This window comes from Plasmodium chabaudi (genome assembly GCF_900002335.3).
Source record: "Plasmodium chabaudi chabaudi strain AS genome assembly, chromosome: 8".
Lineage (NCBI taxonomy): Eukaryota > Apicomplexa > Aconoidasida > Haemosporida > Plasmodiidae > Plasmodium > Plasmodium chabaudi.
The window spans coordinates 563907-580049 of record NC_030108.2 but is presented as its reverse complement, the minus strand read 5'-3'; the positions used below and the strand labels follow the sequence as shown (position 1 = coordinate 580049).

At 24.1% G+C, this 16143-nt stretch overlaps 5 protein-coding genes across 5 annotated transcripts; 1 reads left to right on the top strand and 4 right to left on the bottom strand.

Moving 5' to 3' along the window:
- Nucleotides 1-492: 492 nt before the first annotated feature.
- On the bottom strand, nt 493-3178 carry PCHAS_0812500 (conserved protein, unknown function; the record flags this gene model as incomplete). The annotated part of the gene is made up of 2 exons (XM_016797846.1): nt 493-1058; nt 1171-3178. The coding sequence occupies 2 exons, from the start codon at nt 3176-3178 to the stop codon at nt 493-495; spliced, it is 2574 nt and encodes an 857-aa protein (XP_016653759.1).
- A 1948-nt stretch (nt 3179-5126) lies between these two features.
- Nucleotides 5127-7719, bottom strand: PCHAS_0812400 (phosphatidylinositol N-acetylglucosaminyltransferase, putative; the record flags this gene model as incomplete). The annotated part of the gene is made up of 13 exons (XM_016797845.1): nt 5127-5187; nt 5338-5397; nt 5671-5780; nt 5911-5950; nt 6077-6105; nt 6200-6296; nt 6435-6483; nt 6604-6676; nt 6814-6863; nt 6968-7044; nt 7132-7255; nt 7402-7495; nt 7636-7719. The coding sequence occupies 13 exons, from the start codon at nt 7717-7719 to the stop codon at nt 5127-5129; spliced, it is 948 nt and encodes a 315-aa protein (XP_016653758.1).
- Nucleotides 7720-9696: 1977 nt separating this feature from the next.
- Nucleotides 9697-11487, top strand: PCHAS_0812300 (DNA primase large subunit, putative; the record flags this gene model as incomplete). The annotated part of the gene is made up of 2 exons (XM_016797844.1): nt 9697-11291; nt 11448-11487. 2 exons carry the CDS (start codon nt 9697-9699, stop codon nt 11485-11487), a joined length of 1635 nt encoding a protein of 544 aa, XP_016653757.1.
- Nucleotides 11488-11891: 404 nt separating this feature from the next.
- PCHAS_0812200 (cytosolic Fe-S cluster assembly factor NBP35, putative) lies at nt 11892-13196 on the bottom strand (the record flags this gene model as incomplete). The annotated part of the gene is made up of 1 exon (XM_738835.1): nt 11892-13196. The coding sequence occupies one exon, from the start codon at nt 13194-13196 to the stop codon at nt 11892-11894; it is 1305 nt and encodes a 434-aa protein (XP_743928.1).
- Nucleotides 13197-13992: 796 nt separating this feature from the next.
- On the bottom strand, nt 13993-15717 carry PCHAS_0812100 (actin-like protein, putative; the record flags this gene model as incomplete). Its single annotated transcript, XM_727142.2, has 1 exon — nt 13993-15717. One exon carries the CDS (start codon nt 15715-15717, stop codon nt 13993-13995), a length of 1725 nt encoding a protein of 574 aa, XP_732235.2.
- Nucleotides 15718-16143: the final 426 nt, after the last annotated feature.

Sequence of the window (16143 nt, the reverse complement as noted above, 5' to 3'; positions counted from 1 at the left end):
TCATCATAATACTATGCATATCCAAAAAACATATATATTTATATATACAAATATGCATATGCATACCCTTCTGAAGTCTTGATAAATACACTTTATAATATAACAATAAAAAATGTTATGTTTCAAAAAATTTAATTTTCTATGAATATAGCATTCGAATTCAAAAACGGAAAAGTGGGCAAAACTAAATAAAATAAATAAAATGAGAAATGAGGTTCTTTCCCTACATATCTTATTTTAAAATTAATTTAAAATTAACACATGAGTAAATGTGTTTGGGAGGTATTTGAATTTGATAGTAAAAACGAATTAGTTGTCACTAAAAAGCGGAGAAACGATAATAAATATTAATTTCTTATTTGCATTTTATGAAGGCTGTAAATATTATACTACGCCTTCGATTTTGTTCTATAAATGGTCTATTCTTACTCTATGCTTGTATAGGAAAAAAGAGACGGAAAATGCAATTTGTATTGTCTTGTAAAACTATGCTTAAATAGCATCATTATTTTCGTGCCCATTATAACTTACTAAGCTTACAGAGTCTATTAATTTTGTATATTTATTTTTAAGGTATTTTTTAACTTGTTTGTCTAACCATTCATAGAATTCTGAATTTGTGACTCGAATTTCTGAATACATAATATTATAATTTTTACAAGCCTTGACAATATTTGCATACATATTTTTTACAAGTTTTTTTATGAAAAAGGTAATCATTTTCATTGGGATGTATTTAAATTCATTTTCACAATGCACAAACAATTCAAGAATTGTAGATTTCCCATTGTTTAACGGATATATTAAAAAGCACAAATCTGCAGATCTTTGTCTTTCTGATTTAGAAGGTGGTTGTGGCAATTTAAAAGAAAAAAATGTTACTTCTTTTTTGTTTTTTCGGAATCTGACAGGAATTTCTGTAACTTCTAATATTTCACCATTTTTATTTATGTTTAATTTTTTGCATAAGTCGTCATAAAACGCAATATCTGCGTCTAATTCTGGGGGAGCTTTAGAGCATAGTATTATGCATCCGAGTTCTTCCAAGGTATTAGCCCCTAAACAAAAAAATTATATTATTAATATGAATATATATATATATATATATATATATTTATTTATTTATTTATATGAATTTTATGTATAGGCATTTGGGGGCAATGCTCTTACCTAAATAATACGTTAAAGAATGTCTTTTTCCTATTACAGGATATTCGTATAACTGTGAAATAATAGCACTGGAATTTGAAAGCGAGTGAAGTTTCGTTGCTGATGTTAAAAAGGGAGCCCAATTAGTACATAATTCCATTTCATTTAATATGGACAATATTGTGGTAATGTCATATGGTAGTTTTCCTCTAATGTGGATCGAAATGTTATTTTCGCTATCAACTCTATGCCATAAATCTAAATATTTATCGTTATCTTTTATCCATCCTTCTTTATTTTGTTTAACTTTTTTAAATTTTTTAAATTTTCGTGAATATTTCTGTATTATATTAACCATATTCCGATTTCCTTTTTTACTATCTACTTCTTTTTCATAAACTGAATCCTGTCTATTTATTGAAAATTTTCTACTATTCACCATACTTGTTGCATTATAATATTGATGATAGTGTGCATCTATAATTATACTGTTATTTTTTTTATTATCGTGATTATCCTGTATTTTGCTATCATTTAAGCCAAATGCATTATTACCATAAATATTATTATAATTAGCATCATATTCATTTCCCTCATTAATTTGGCATAATTTTGCATTAACACTATTATTTTGGCTATTTCCATCATCTAAACAATTCACACTTTTTAGAATATCATTTACTGTTTTATCTTTATTACTACCTGAAAAGTTAACGTTAGATGTATGTTCACAATTTTCATCGCCATGAGCATTTATGGATGAATCACATATTAAACCATCAAAGTCTGAGTTACCAAAAGATTGTATAGATTGTTTTGCAACTGTTGAAATTATGTTATCATCAGGAATATCCAGATTATTATTTTCATTATGACTATTTTCTATACAACCAGTAGATAAATTGTATATAGGATCAACCGAAAAATAATAAGAATAATCATTCAATACTGTATGAATTTCATTTAATTGAAAAAATTTTAAAAAATGATAAAGGATATTAACTTTTAATTTGTTGATATTATATTTAGTATTTTTATCCGTACAATTTTGTTCATAATATTCTGTTAGTTTTGCAACCATATCTTCATCGTTAATTTTTTTAAAATAGTTTATATAATATTCTACATATTTTTTTACATGATCAATTAATTTCTGTGCTCTAAAAACTTTTTCATCAAAAATATCTTCATCAACCTTTTTAGAAAAATTTTCGAGCTGTAAAAGTACTATATCCTTATCAATTGAAATAGCACTACCTTGTTCTACTGTTCCTTTATTTGGGCAATTTAAAGATTGAGAAAATGCCCAAGCTAAAAGGCTATTTTTTTTGGAACTTAATCTTTCAATTTCATTCATGTTATTTTGATTAAAATTATCGTTACATACTTTGTTATTTGCACACGCATTTTTTTCTGTTATACTCAATTGTTTTTCGCTTATATTATTATTTGCTTCAATGTGCGAAATGGACATATATTTGGAAATTTCATTAGATTTTTCATAGCATTTAATTGCATTATCATAAAAATTAGTTATACTCATAAAACCTGATAAATATTTATTGCAATTTACATTATTTATTTCCTCGCTTGAACTATTGTTTTGTTCCTCGCCATAAATACTAGGTTCCTTCTTTCCATCGTGAAGATTATCCAATGACCAAACACTATCATCTCTTTCGAGGCTGTGACTTAATCTAGTAGAGCCATCATTATTGTATTCATCAGATGCTAAATTGTCTTTTGAGCAAAGTAAATGATTATCAAGTGTGCAAAAATGGCATGGATTAACAATAAGTTCGGAATTTTCTACGCTATCAGATTCGAAATTACATGGCATTTGGGAACAGTTAAAGTAATCACAAAAGTTTGAACATTTTTGATTCCCATTACAAAACATTTTTTTATTTTCAAACATCGTGCCGCTGGAAAGTAGGCTCTGTATATTCATTTTCTCGATTTGATTATCACCATCCTCATTATTTACCAAATTGATATTTTTATTATATTCATTACAACTCATATCCATTTTTTCTGAAAAAATGCTACATATTTTTAATATTTAATTTGCACTAATACTAGTACAATGATGTTTTATAATTTTTCTCTTTTTTATTTTTTTTTATTTGTTTATTTATGTACGTTTTTATTTTTTTTACGAATATATACACCCCTTTTTTACATAAAAAAAATTATTACTAACTTTTAATTTTCCTTTTTTTACAACCATTTTATGGTTTTAGTTTTTTTCAAAAAAATAATTATTTATAGCAATATCACACTGAAGTCTTAAGTTCAGATTTGTTCTATGCTATGATGTTGCATATTATTTACTTTAATTCCGATATTACACATATATATATATTTTTTTTAAATAATTAATTAAGCGCCACCTATTATTAAAAGAAACTAAGAATGAAATAATTTAGAAATTTTCCAATTTTATAATTTTTAATTTATTTTTATAATTTTGAGATTGGTTCATTAATTTTTTTTTTATTAACAACTTTGATTTTGTTAAGAAACACATTCATTATTTTTTAATTCAATAAAAATACTTTTATCTTTTTTTTAACAACATTTTATGTTGTTTCTCGTTCTATGCGCTTATTTATGTAATGTGCAATTATATTATGGATACTTGTGTGAATATTTATAAGTTTAATTTTTCACAACCTCATGTTGGAATTTTTTTTAATGTGTAATACATTACAACCCTTATTTACCACATGCGCCCACATTTTTCATAAAAGTATATTTTTAATCGTTGCATTGTAAATTTTGTTAATATTTTCCACCATTATTAATAAAAATAAGCAAAATATTATGTTTTTTGAAAACGTAATTTATTTTATATAAGGAGACGAAAGAAATTAATTTATAATTTTTTTTTTCAGGTTTTCTATTTTTTTCTTTTTTTTCCCATTATCCCAAAAAATAAATATGAAAAATATTGAATAATATCAATTTGAATATTTAATATAAACTTATACATTTTATGTTTGAAAGAAGATTTACACACACACGCGCATGCACACACACATAAATATATATAATGAATAGTTACGGATCTTTGTATTTATTGCATTCTTCAAAATATAATATATACGTATATAATAATTTTCATTTTTATCTTCTATAACTCTCACGATGTTACTAAAAATTTCACCCTGCATAAAAAAGGTTTTTAAATGAAATCTTTATACCACAATTTAGGTAGATCGATGTTGTATATGCTTATATATATATTATTATTGTGTAACCAAAAATGAATGAAAGTATAATAATTTATAAACATTAAATACTCTAATTTTTTTAAAGAATTCACAATTATTACGAACATTCTAATGAAATAACATATATGTATATAAAATGTCATTAAAGCGAAAAAAAAGAAACAAAAAATATAAATCAATAACAAGGGTGTTTATATAGAGAGGGAATCATTTGGTTAATTATTAGCTATTCTTAATATATAAATTTGGGGGGTGGATGCAGTGAAACTTTCTTTCGTGTTTCAATGTAAAATACTTTTCAGAATGAAATTGTAACTAATCTTTACATATACACCATTTATATAACATGCACATAAATATGCATGTATGTATTCCTTTCCTTAATGCATAATAAGTATAGACGCTTTATACTAATGTGTATCGAAAGCTGAACAATTCTCATTTTGCTTTGTTACATTATCTTATATTAAAGCAATAGAACATTTCCTATCATAATGATCTTAAATATTTACATTTTTACAAGTACATTTAAAAATTAAATATAAATTACAAAGAAAGTTTTATTAAATAATAATCAAATAAAAAATAATAAGCAATTTAAATTATACACATTGCTTAACATTTGTAACAATTCTCATAGTTTTATGCAATTGAAAAATGTGCATCAAGATAAAAAAAAATAAGATGATAAAGAACATAAAAAACAAATGCCGGAAAATTAATATAACATTTTAATTATTATTAATCCGCGGGTTTTTGTACAAAAGGAACACCCGATATATCCCAGGGTCCTTCTAGTACCCTAAAAATATTAATCCATAAAAAGTATTAAAATGAAACGGAAAAATAATAATAGACATGCATATACAAACATATTCTTGCATTTATATATGAAACGACTAAAGTTATTTCAACCAATGTTAGTTTGTTTTTATATTTTCATCTTTCTTACGTTTTTGAATTATGTTTGTTTACAAAAAGGGCAGGGATAACAAATAGCATGAAAGCGTGCCTAAAGAGAAAAGAAATCGATTTATTATCAAAATATGTTGAAAACTTATGATATATTTTGGAGTTGGGACTATACTATTTACATATAAAAGTATTTATATATACTAGTGTGGGTGCTGAACATTACAGTTCATTATATTTGATAATATGAAGGTATGTAGTATATATATTTAAATAAATGAATGATAAAGAAAATAAAGCCATAGAATATGTGAATAAAACACTTATAAAATAAATTATTTAAAGGTGTTAACATATTGTATATAAAGCTTACCCAAATAAATGAGCATAGAATAGGGGAACTGATATACTTCTTATACAGATAGATAGAATTATAAAAATAATTGGGAATAAGACATAATTATAATAATTAATATTCTTTAACTGTTTAAAGGAATGAAAAATATAAAAAAATAAATGTAATTTGGTTCTGTATTTATAATTTATGTTTTTACTTATTATAATTCTATTATGTAATTTATTTTCTAAATTTCTATTATTTTCAATTACTCACCGCTATTGTCTGAACTATGAATGGCGTATAGAAAAAAAGTCTGAACATGTAAAATTTAAAACAAAATATAATCTTTAATTTTTCTATATATTTTTAAAAATTTTGTCATAATACATACAATATATGGTGTATATTATTAGCTTAATGTATTTTGGAGGGAATTTACATTGAGGAGCAAAGTAGAAAGGAAAAAACCTAAATTGAAAAATTAAAAAATACAATATTCTATTAATGAAATAATATGATATGTAAACATGAAATCATGATATATATAATATGAAAATTGTACCTGGGTTATTGAGGGTAAACGAGATCCTAAAATTACACTTTCGACAACAACACAACTTAAGGAAGTTGAATCAAATATATCTATATTTTCATTTTTTCTATGATTTGGAATAAAAAGGGAAAACATTTAAATAAGTAATAAAAATATGTATATACACACTTAAATATAAACGGCTTATAATATTTCTTAAAAATTATATAATTAGCTAAAATATGTAATATCAGAAAATGCTTACTCATACATGAAGCCATATTTATGAAACATAAAGTGGATTGGTAAGAGTACTAGCAAATTTACATAAAAAATATATATGTGCGTATGTATGGCTATATTTCATATATCTATCATATTAATAATTTATAAAACAAGCACAATATCGATTGGAATAATATAATGATTTTTACTGCATAAAGACACAAGGTAAACAGTATCATCGCTGTGAGTTTGGGTTAAACTAATCATGACCGGAGACAATATCTTTTAAAACGATAAGGATAAAATATATATAATGTGAGTTTATATGCACTTGCATATTAATACTTACACAATGTTAATGTATAAAGCATAAATATAATAATGCAGGTATTGCAAAAACATTATATATGTATATTCACCCATATAATTCCAATCATGATTGTGGTGTCTAATATATTTTTAAAGGTATCTATAAAAATAATGAAATATATTTTTGTTTTTTAGCAAATAAATAATTAAGGTTCATGGTATTATTGTGTTGAGGTTGCGCCGTTTTCTCTTTTTGAGGGGTACCATTGAGAGATTTATGGATTTCATAAACTAATACTTCCTTTAATATTATAATTATTATATTAATTGTGTATATAAATCTATTGTGTAAAAAAAATTAAAAGTTTCATTATTATGTTGTATTATTTTACTTTCTATATCCACTGAATTTGTTTGAAAAATTATACCTATGTGATATAATGTTATTATTTATGGAATAATAGGATAGTAGATGAAATAGTACAATCATAATTTGATGATTTATGCATAACATGCTATGTACAATATTTGAATATTTGTATTTTGTTCGAACTAATAAAAAAAAGATAAAAGAATAACAATACTAAATAAGGGGTTATTAATATGATATTTACACATGTATAAATCTCATAATTCAAAATACGTTGTTCATTATTATTTTCAATGCCTATTCTTTTATTTTTTAATGTCTTATTTACAATTTGTTAGAAGATGGCTTAGGAAATCCTTATGCACATAATTGTCTTCATAGCCCTGGTCTTCATATAATATTTTTCTCCATTTTTTTATTTTCTTCCAAAAAAATAAAAAATATTCACACACATATATATATTATATGCATATACTAAATGGATAAGCACGAGGTTATCCATTAAAGGGAATAATATGTTTTATTGTTGATTTATTATGTTTTTTTAAATGGTTTGCCCTACTTTTTCTTTTTTGGTTGGTTGATTTAAACAAGAAGAGTTATTTACATCTTCTGTTTTAGAACTTTCATTCATTTTATTTTTCATTCATAAATTACATAAACCGATTTTATATAATTATAGTTGTATTTCATATAATTAGTAATATACTAAGTACATATATTAGGGGTATATTGAATACCAAACCTTGATTTTTTGAAAATGTGTTAAAAGCCTAGTGAAAAGTTAGTACAATATTAACATTTAACTAAGTTGGATAATAAATATTTAATGAGAAAAAAAATAAATAAAATAACATTTTTTTATTTCACATAAATATGCATATATATAACAGAAATATTGTGTGAATATTCGTTTATATTATATACACTTGAAAATGGAAAAAAATATATTATATATATGCTGTATATGTATATTCCAATTATTACGCTTGTTACATATATATTATCGAATTTTTATTATGCTAACCCCCTTGGACTTAATTTCACACATTTTTATCCTTTGTGTGTGTTAAAAGTATATAAAATTTAAAACAATAATAAGAGGAAAATATTAATGAATATTGGCCATCATTTTGGAATAGCTCATTCATATTAAAAAATAAGCATGTATGAAATTAGTTATTCTAGGTTATTATCCCATTCGCTTTTTGTTTAATGTTATGCAGATTTATTGTATAAGTATATAGATACAAGTGTGTATCCGTACATATCTTATATATATGATTATACCTTTATAAATATAAAAAAACCTACTACGAGAAAAATAGTGACAATAGTTTTGGGTGTTCCTTTAATTTCCCCCCCTTTTTTCCATTTGTAATGATATATATCACAATTATTTTGAAGCAACCATAGTATGTATTTTATTCTTTAATTGGAATGAAATCAAAAATAAAACGCAAGCCACTTAAAAAATTGTTTTATAAATAATGGTATAAACATACACACACACATAATATATGTATATATTGATTTTATGATATATATTTTTTTTTTTCTGTTTACAACGTATTTTAAATAAATTCATATTCTCAAAACGTTTCCATAATAAAATATTATTAGGTCTTTATAGACATTTTAAAAAACAATATTTTAAAAAAAAATTTGTATTTTTATGATATATTATAAAATTATCCCCATAAAATAAAAATAATGAAAAACTTAATAAAATATATAAATGCTCTCTTATTTGTATTTTCCAATATTTTCTCTGTTCACTTTTAAAGCATATTATATTTCTTTCTTATCTTTTTTGAAGATAAACTTTAATTATATAGAGTTATAATTTTATATTAAAAAGCCACATAAAGAATGTATTCCTGCTTATGAGAAAGACCTGATAAGAATACTTAAAAAAACAGTTATACATTTTTAAAGATAAATGCCAAATTTAATTAAAGTAATATGAAATAACCCCTTTAATTATAAATATTATATATTAAGTATATAGTTAAATATCAATATGCGTGTGTGAAAAAAATAACACATTTATTTATTATTTTTCTTTTAATATTATACAATAAAAAACGCGCGAAAGAGAAACAAAAAAGAATATTATAATTATTCGGAGCATAAGATTTTGCAATGACTTTTTTTATTCTCATATTTTAGATATAAGTTCAAATTTTTTTGTTTGGATAAAAAATGTTAATTATATGAGAATTTTATTAAAATAAATAAACTTTTTCTAATTTTTCCATTTTCTTTTATAAAAATACTAAAAGAAGTGCTAAACCCATCAAAATGTGTAATTAGCATATCGTATATTTTCTCTTTTTTTGAATTCGATGGATGCTCAATTATTTTTATTTTAAAACATTACTCTTTTAATACTTTAAAGGATGAAGCGTAGAAATATTCCTTTAAAAAATCATTACAATAATAGCATATATCATATTTTGTAAAATAGATACACATATAAATGCATATGCATGTGTGTATGTGAAAATTTAGCTTTAAACCATCACTTGATGTACTAACCGTAAGTATATTTAAAATATCAACGACAATCCGAAGCGGAAAGCACACTATAAATAGCATTACAAAACTTGAAAAATACAAAATGATAATACGAAAGCGATCCATAAATGGCTCGATAGCCAACAAGGAGAAACTAAACGAAAAGAAACTCCAAAATATTACAATTAAAAATTATGAAATAAATGAGGATAAGAAGAAAACATTTTTTGATTATTATTCTTGTATATATCCTTTTAATATGCCTATAAGTTTATATAAATATCCTCCTATATTTGGTCATTGCAGTTTAAGTAATTTTCAAGAAATCGGAGCAAAACGGCTAGCTCTGTTGCAATTTTTCGATACGTACACAATTGGAGAAGAGAAAGATCACCACGATAGTAATAATATTAGTGGTGACGGTTATAAAAAACTAGATAAAAATAATTCGATGGAGAATAAAACTAAACAAATCAGACAGAAAATATATGAATATAAATTTGGTATTCAATCTATGAAAAACTATAGTAAAGAAGAAATGGAAAATATTATAATGACCGATTTATTATCTCATTATATATTAAGAATAGCATTTTCAAAAGATAAAGAAAAACAAAAATGGTTTTTAAAACAAGAATTAAAATTGTTTACATTTCGATTAAATGAACTAAAAAATATAAATGTTCTTAATCAAGATAATTTAGGTGAAAGCGAAAGAGGATTAATATATTTATTAAAACGAGAAAATTTAAATTATGATTATATTCCAAAGCCTTCAGTGGCTTATATTGGTAGTGCTACTACGGACAGCAGTAATACTGATAAATGGAATAAATATACAGCGTTTATTCAAAATAGAGAAACTATAGAAAAATTATTTAAAGTTCCATTTTTTCCAGACGCATATTTTTTAGTTAAAGACCATAAAGTATGTGTTGAAAAAGGGATTGCATATGTCCCAGATACATACTTAGATGCAATATTAATTACTCAATTTAAAATAAACATTCAAGAATCTTTTAAATATTTAGAGCAAAATGAAAAGCTACTTCTAGATGTACAAAACGATAGTAGAATATCATCCTTTTTGGCAGCGTTACCAAAAGCTTATGTGGCAAAAGATTTTAGACAAAATTATGAGCATACAGAAGATACAAGATTGATGCCCCAAAATTTGTATAGCATATATAAACAATCCTTTCCTCCATGTATGCGTCGAATATTTGTTAATTATATAAAAGACAAGCATTTAAAACATTGGGGAAGACAACAATTATGGCTATTTCTTAAAGGCGCAGGAATGACACTTGACGAAAATATTCAAACTAATAGATCAATATGGATGCAACCAGATAAATTTGATAAAGAACATCGATATACTATACGTTATATGTATGGTAAAGAAGGAAAAAAAACAGATTTTACTCCATATAATTGTTCAAAAATAATTAATAATTTTCCTATTCCATCCAGTGGGGACACACATGGTTGCCCTTTTAAAAATTTTGATGAGCCGCATTTAAAAAGTCTCCTTTTTTTCTTTGGGTTAAATGATGATCAGATTAAAGCTATAATGCCATTTAAAAAAAATAACGAATATCAATTAGCTTGTGTTAAATTTTTTACGGAAACCCACCCAAACTCTCCTGGAGATGGGGTAGGAAATCACCCAAATTCATTCTATGTCGAAAGCAGAAAGTAAGTAAAAAACAAAAAATATGTAATCTTTAATATTTTTTAATTTAAATTCGTGGTCATATATATATAATAGTCAGTAGGGTACATACATTCCAATTTTTCTACCATCATTATCATAAGCCTCTATTAATAATATTCATTTTTCCCCTTTTTTAGGTATTATAAATCAAAAATGGCGCAAGCAACCAAAAAATAAAATTCCATATATGTTTTAGTTGTGGAAGTAAAAATATACTAAGTTTCACAAATCGGGATATATTCAAAATTTCAAGTACAAAAACAGTCATTGCATTATAAGAGCATCATGTGTGCGCACACATGATGACATCTATGAGCCACCTAAAAGCTCTATTTTTTTTTTCATGTTTCAATATATTAAAAAATGGTTTATAATTAAAACTTTTTTGTACAAAAAAAATACTATGAAGTGGCATTTTTTTACAAACAATATACTAAATTAATATAATTAGCATTATTTTTCAAAATATAATGCGATTTAAAAAAAAGTAAATTTAAATTAAAAAAAACAAATAAAACGAATAAGTATGATAAAATATAATGTAATATCTTGTATTATACCATAACGCGTTCATACTCCCCTTACTTTTCATCAACGATTGAAACAACATCACGTATAATTTTTTCGAGTACTTGAGTTTTGGATAAATTTTCATTTTCTGTCATGATATTCTCTGCTTCATCCAATTGGTTATTTTCACTTTTTTCTTGAATCAAATCGTTTTTATCATTTTGGTCAGTATTATCAATAGCAGTTTGATCGGTAGTCAGTTGTTGAGTTTCAATATGGTCTATTTGATTCGAATATTTTGTGTATAATTTTTGAGCTAAAAATTTGCATATTGAGAAAATCTCTTTAGATGAAGTACAATTTTTATCTATGTCACAACACCCTATTCCTTGGTGGCAAGCATCAATGAGACTTTGATCAAAAGTAACATGCCCAGCATAATCTACATTCATATCAGAGCACATATTTTGAACAGTATAATTTGATACGAATATTGATTGGAACATATTTTCAATAACACCTAAAATAGGAATATTAGTTTTTTTACAAAATTCGATTTCTTTTTTAACATCATATATTGACAAAATATGAGGAGTTGTAACAATTAAACAACCATCTAAATTATCCTTCAAATATGAACATATAGTTAAATGCTCATCACTTGTTCCAGGTGGTGTATCAATAATTAAAAAGTCTAAATTTTTCCAATATACATCACATAAGAATTGTTTAATTAATCCATTTTTTTTGGGGCCTCTCCATATTACTGGATCATCAAAATTAGGCAATAAATATCCAACAGACATAATAGATAAATTATTTTTGTAAATTGGGATCCAGCCATTTATACCATAATTTACATCGCTATCAATTGTTTTTGTTAGAACAGGTATAGATGGCCCACATATGTCAATATCCAATAGACCAACATCATAATTCAAATGTGATAGTGCAAAAGCTAATTGTGATGCAATTGTTGATTTACCTACACCACCTTTTCCCGATAAAATAAGTATTTTATATTTAACGTTTTTTAAGTTTTCTTGAATTTCATTAAAAATTTGATTTTTTTCATTTTCTTTTTGTTTTTTTAATTCTGGGTCATTGCAAATTTTTCTATTTGGGCAACCATCACATGCTTTGGACTTTCCAGCATTTTCACTATCGATACCTGGGCAATCGTTGGGAATATTATCATCTTCAGATTGTTTTCTCTTGTAATTTTTTATAAGCTTTGACAATATTTTATCGGCATGTTGCTTTATAAATTCGTCTACATCTTTTCTATTATGTAAATAATAATTTACTGCAAAACTTGCTAATGTCCCAATCAAAAAGGGGATAATAATACTGTTGTTTTTATTGCGTGAACTCATTTATGAATGGATATGCAATCTTACATATTTAATGACATGTTACTATATTTGAATATTAGTTTTATACGTAAAAAATGTACAAACACGTTTTTTTAGTAGGGGGTAGTTATTTTATTCTTAAACAAAATAATATCAATAATATTTATTCATAAATTGATAAGAAAAGTAAATGAACTTATGAAAAAATTAAATAAATTAAATTTAATTATATTAATAATAAATAGTAAAAAAACAAAACGATAATTCATACAAATATATCAAATACTTTCATCTTATTATTTTTGTTTCAAAATATTAAAATTACCAAAAGTAAATACTGAAAAAAAATTAAACAATTTAACAACAATTTTTACTCAAACCCTATTATTAAAAAATTTTATTATCAATAATTTAATTGACGTCTTTACTGTGGTAGTAGGCATTAGTTTTTTTCAAAAAAAAAAATTGCAATGAAAAAAATACCACAAATTGTCGCCCCCCCAAATGAACACCATTTTCTATATAACCATTTAGTAATTATCAGCATATATATTATATATATAATAAAGAAATTATGTATAAACAATAGCGAATTTGTTTGTAAATGTTTTATTTGGAATTATCTTTACATTGATAATTTATTTATAAAAATGGATAACTATAAAATTTAATATAAGCATTTAGAAGAATAATTTATGGATTTTCGAAAATAAAACTCATAGTTGCATACCTTTGTATGAATATGCAAAATAGTGGCAGTAAAAAATTCTAGCTTAATTCAATTGCATTTACTTTTTATATGCAAAAAAAAAAAAAATTAATACAACAACTTTCCTTGTAAGCTTAATTTTTCGAGGATACTTTCCCCATATTCCTCGTAATCGTGCTTACTTATATTATATTTATAATAATCAAAAAATTCTAAAAAATAGTGCGATCCAACATATATGGAATATTTTTGTAAAAGTTTTCTTTTCAAAGCATGAACATTAATTACTGTTTTATTGTAAAATTCTTTACTATTCATAAATTCGTACAACTCATTTTCTAGTCTTTGTCTAAATCCGGGTATAATACTCGAACCGCCTGTAAGATAAATATTATTAAATAATTCTTTTCTGAAATCTATAGGGCATTTTTGTATTGTATTATAAATAGCTAAAGGCAAAGTTGTTTGTGTAAGAATTGGATTAAAATTAATGTCATATTTATGCAAATTATTATATGAGTCTGTTTTTAAATAATTATCTAAATAATATTGTGAAAAAAAAATTTCTGTTGAATTTACTGCGGATGCAAATATTTTATTAAAATATAATTCATATGAATTTATAAAATAATTTTTTGGATTTTTATTATAAAGTATAGATAAATATTCAGATTCATCTTTATTTTGGGGAGTAAATACTCTTTTTTCTTTTGCAATTTTTGCTATATTCATTGAGATTTCTTTTTGATGCATTTCGTTTTTTTTCATTTCATCATAAATTTGATTGTCTATATCATATCCTCCTATGTAATATATGCTAGTTAAGTCAGGTAATGGAATTCCATTAATAACGGGGGTACATGTTGTTTTTGTACTTCCAATATTTACAAGAAGAGATGTAAAATTAAAAATATCTAATTCTCTTAGTTTTATCAAGGATTCATTTGAATACTTTTCTTTTCCATTATTTTTTATGCCGTCTTTTGGGTCATTTTTTTTATTTTGTTCATTAGACATTTGTTTTCGTTTCTTATTATTATGGTTTTCAGTGGAATATAAATTGCATGAACTACTTTCAATCTGACTTGCCTCTTCTTCGTTATCTATGTTATCCTTGTTTAATATTTCCTCATAGTGATTTTCGTCATATACATCATTATTGTTACTATTATCGTTATAGCATATAAAGTCGCATTCTTTATTTGTTTCTTCTCTATAGATTTGTATTCCTGATTTTATATTTTTTAATTCTTCTAATATAATTAAAGAGGACACAAATGAAGGCTCTTTAAATGCAAGATTTTTCACCTGAAATGAATTAAATAAAATATCACCAATAGCTGAAAAATCCTTCATATTATTTTTACTAGAAAGGGGAATAAATAAATCCTGATCTTTTAAATCCATTTTATATATATTACTAAAACAATGATAAATACACTCTTCTAAAATATCATAATTTTTATATGGGGGGTACATATATCCTAATTCCCTCCATGTTTCGATTATTTCCATTTGAGGTAATCTTAAACTTTGTAATGTATAATCGTATTTATTTACTAACCCCACTTTAAAAGAATAATTGTTCAATGATAATAATAATATATTGCTTTTTATATCTAAATAATTATTTAGCTTTAATATATCACTACAAGTAGTATTTGAAAAACTACTAAAACTTATTCGACGATTTAATTTTTTCTTTTTTTCACTCGAAGGTAAAGAATTCTCTAAATATATATATGGCTCTATAGGGTTATTTAATTTCCCATACAAGCTTTTTTCGATTGGGCTATATAATATGGGTATTTCTTCCTTTTTATTGGCATTCATTTTGCTTTACATTTATTATACTACCTTTTTGGAGGGTTCATATATAAACTGTCTAATAGGATATTTAGCATTAACACATATTCATTACATAAATATATCAAGAATGAACGACTCGAAGTTCTTTTCTTTCTTTGATGAAATTATTTTGTTATTCTATCCTTCTGAATATGCACACATTAGTTTTTTTATATATGGCTACGTACAGTTCATTTCGTAGGTATTTTTTTTTATAAATTATTTCTATATTTTACTAAGTTCAGCATTTTTCATGCTTTTATTTTAAGCTATGGTATCTTTAATACATTATCTATTTTGATGTCTTTTTATTTTTTTAGATTTTTTTTATTGAGAAGTATATGGTTTAAAATAATAATTCATCCATTATATATACATTAAAAAAATGTTATAACAAAAAAGTAGTAATGA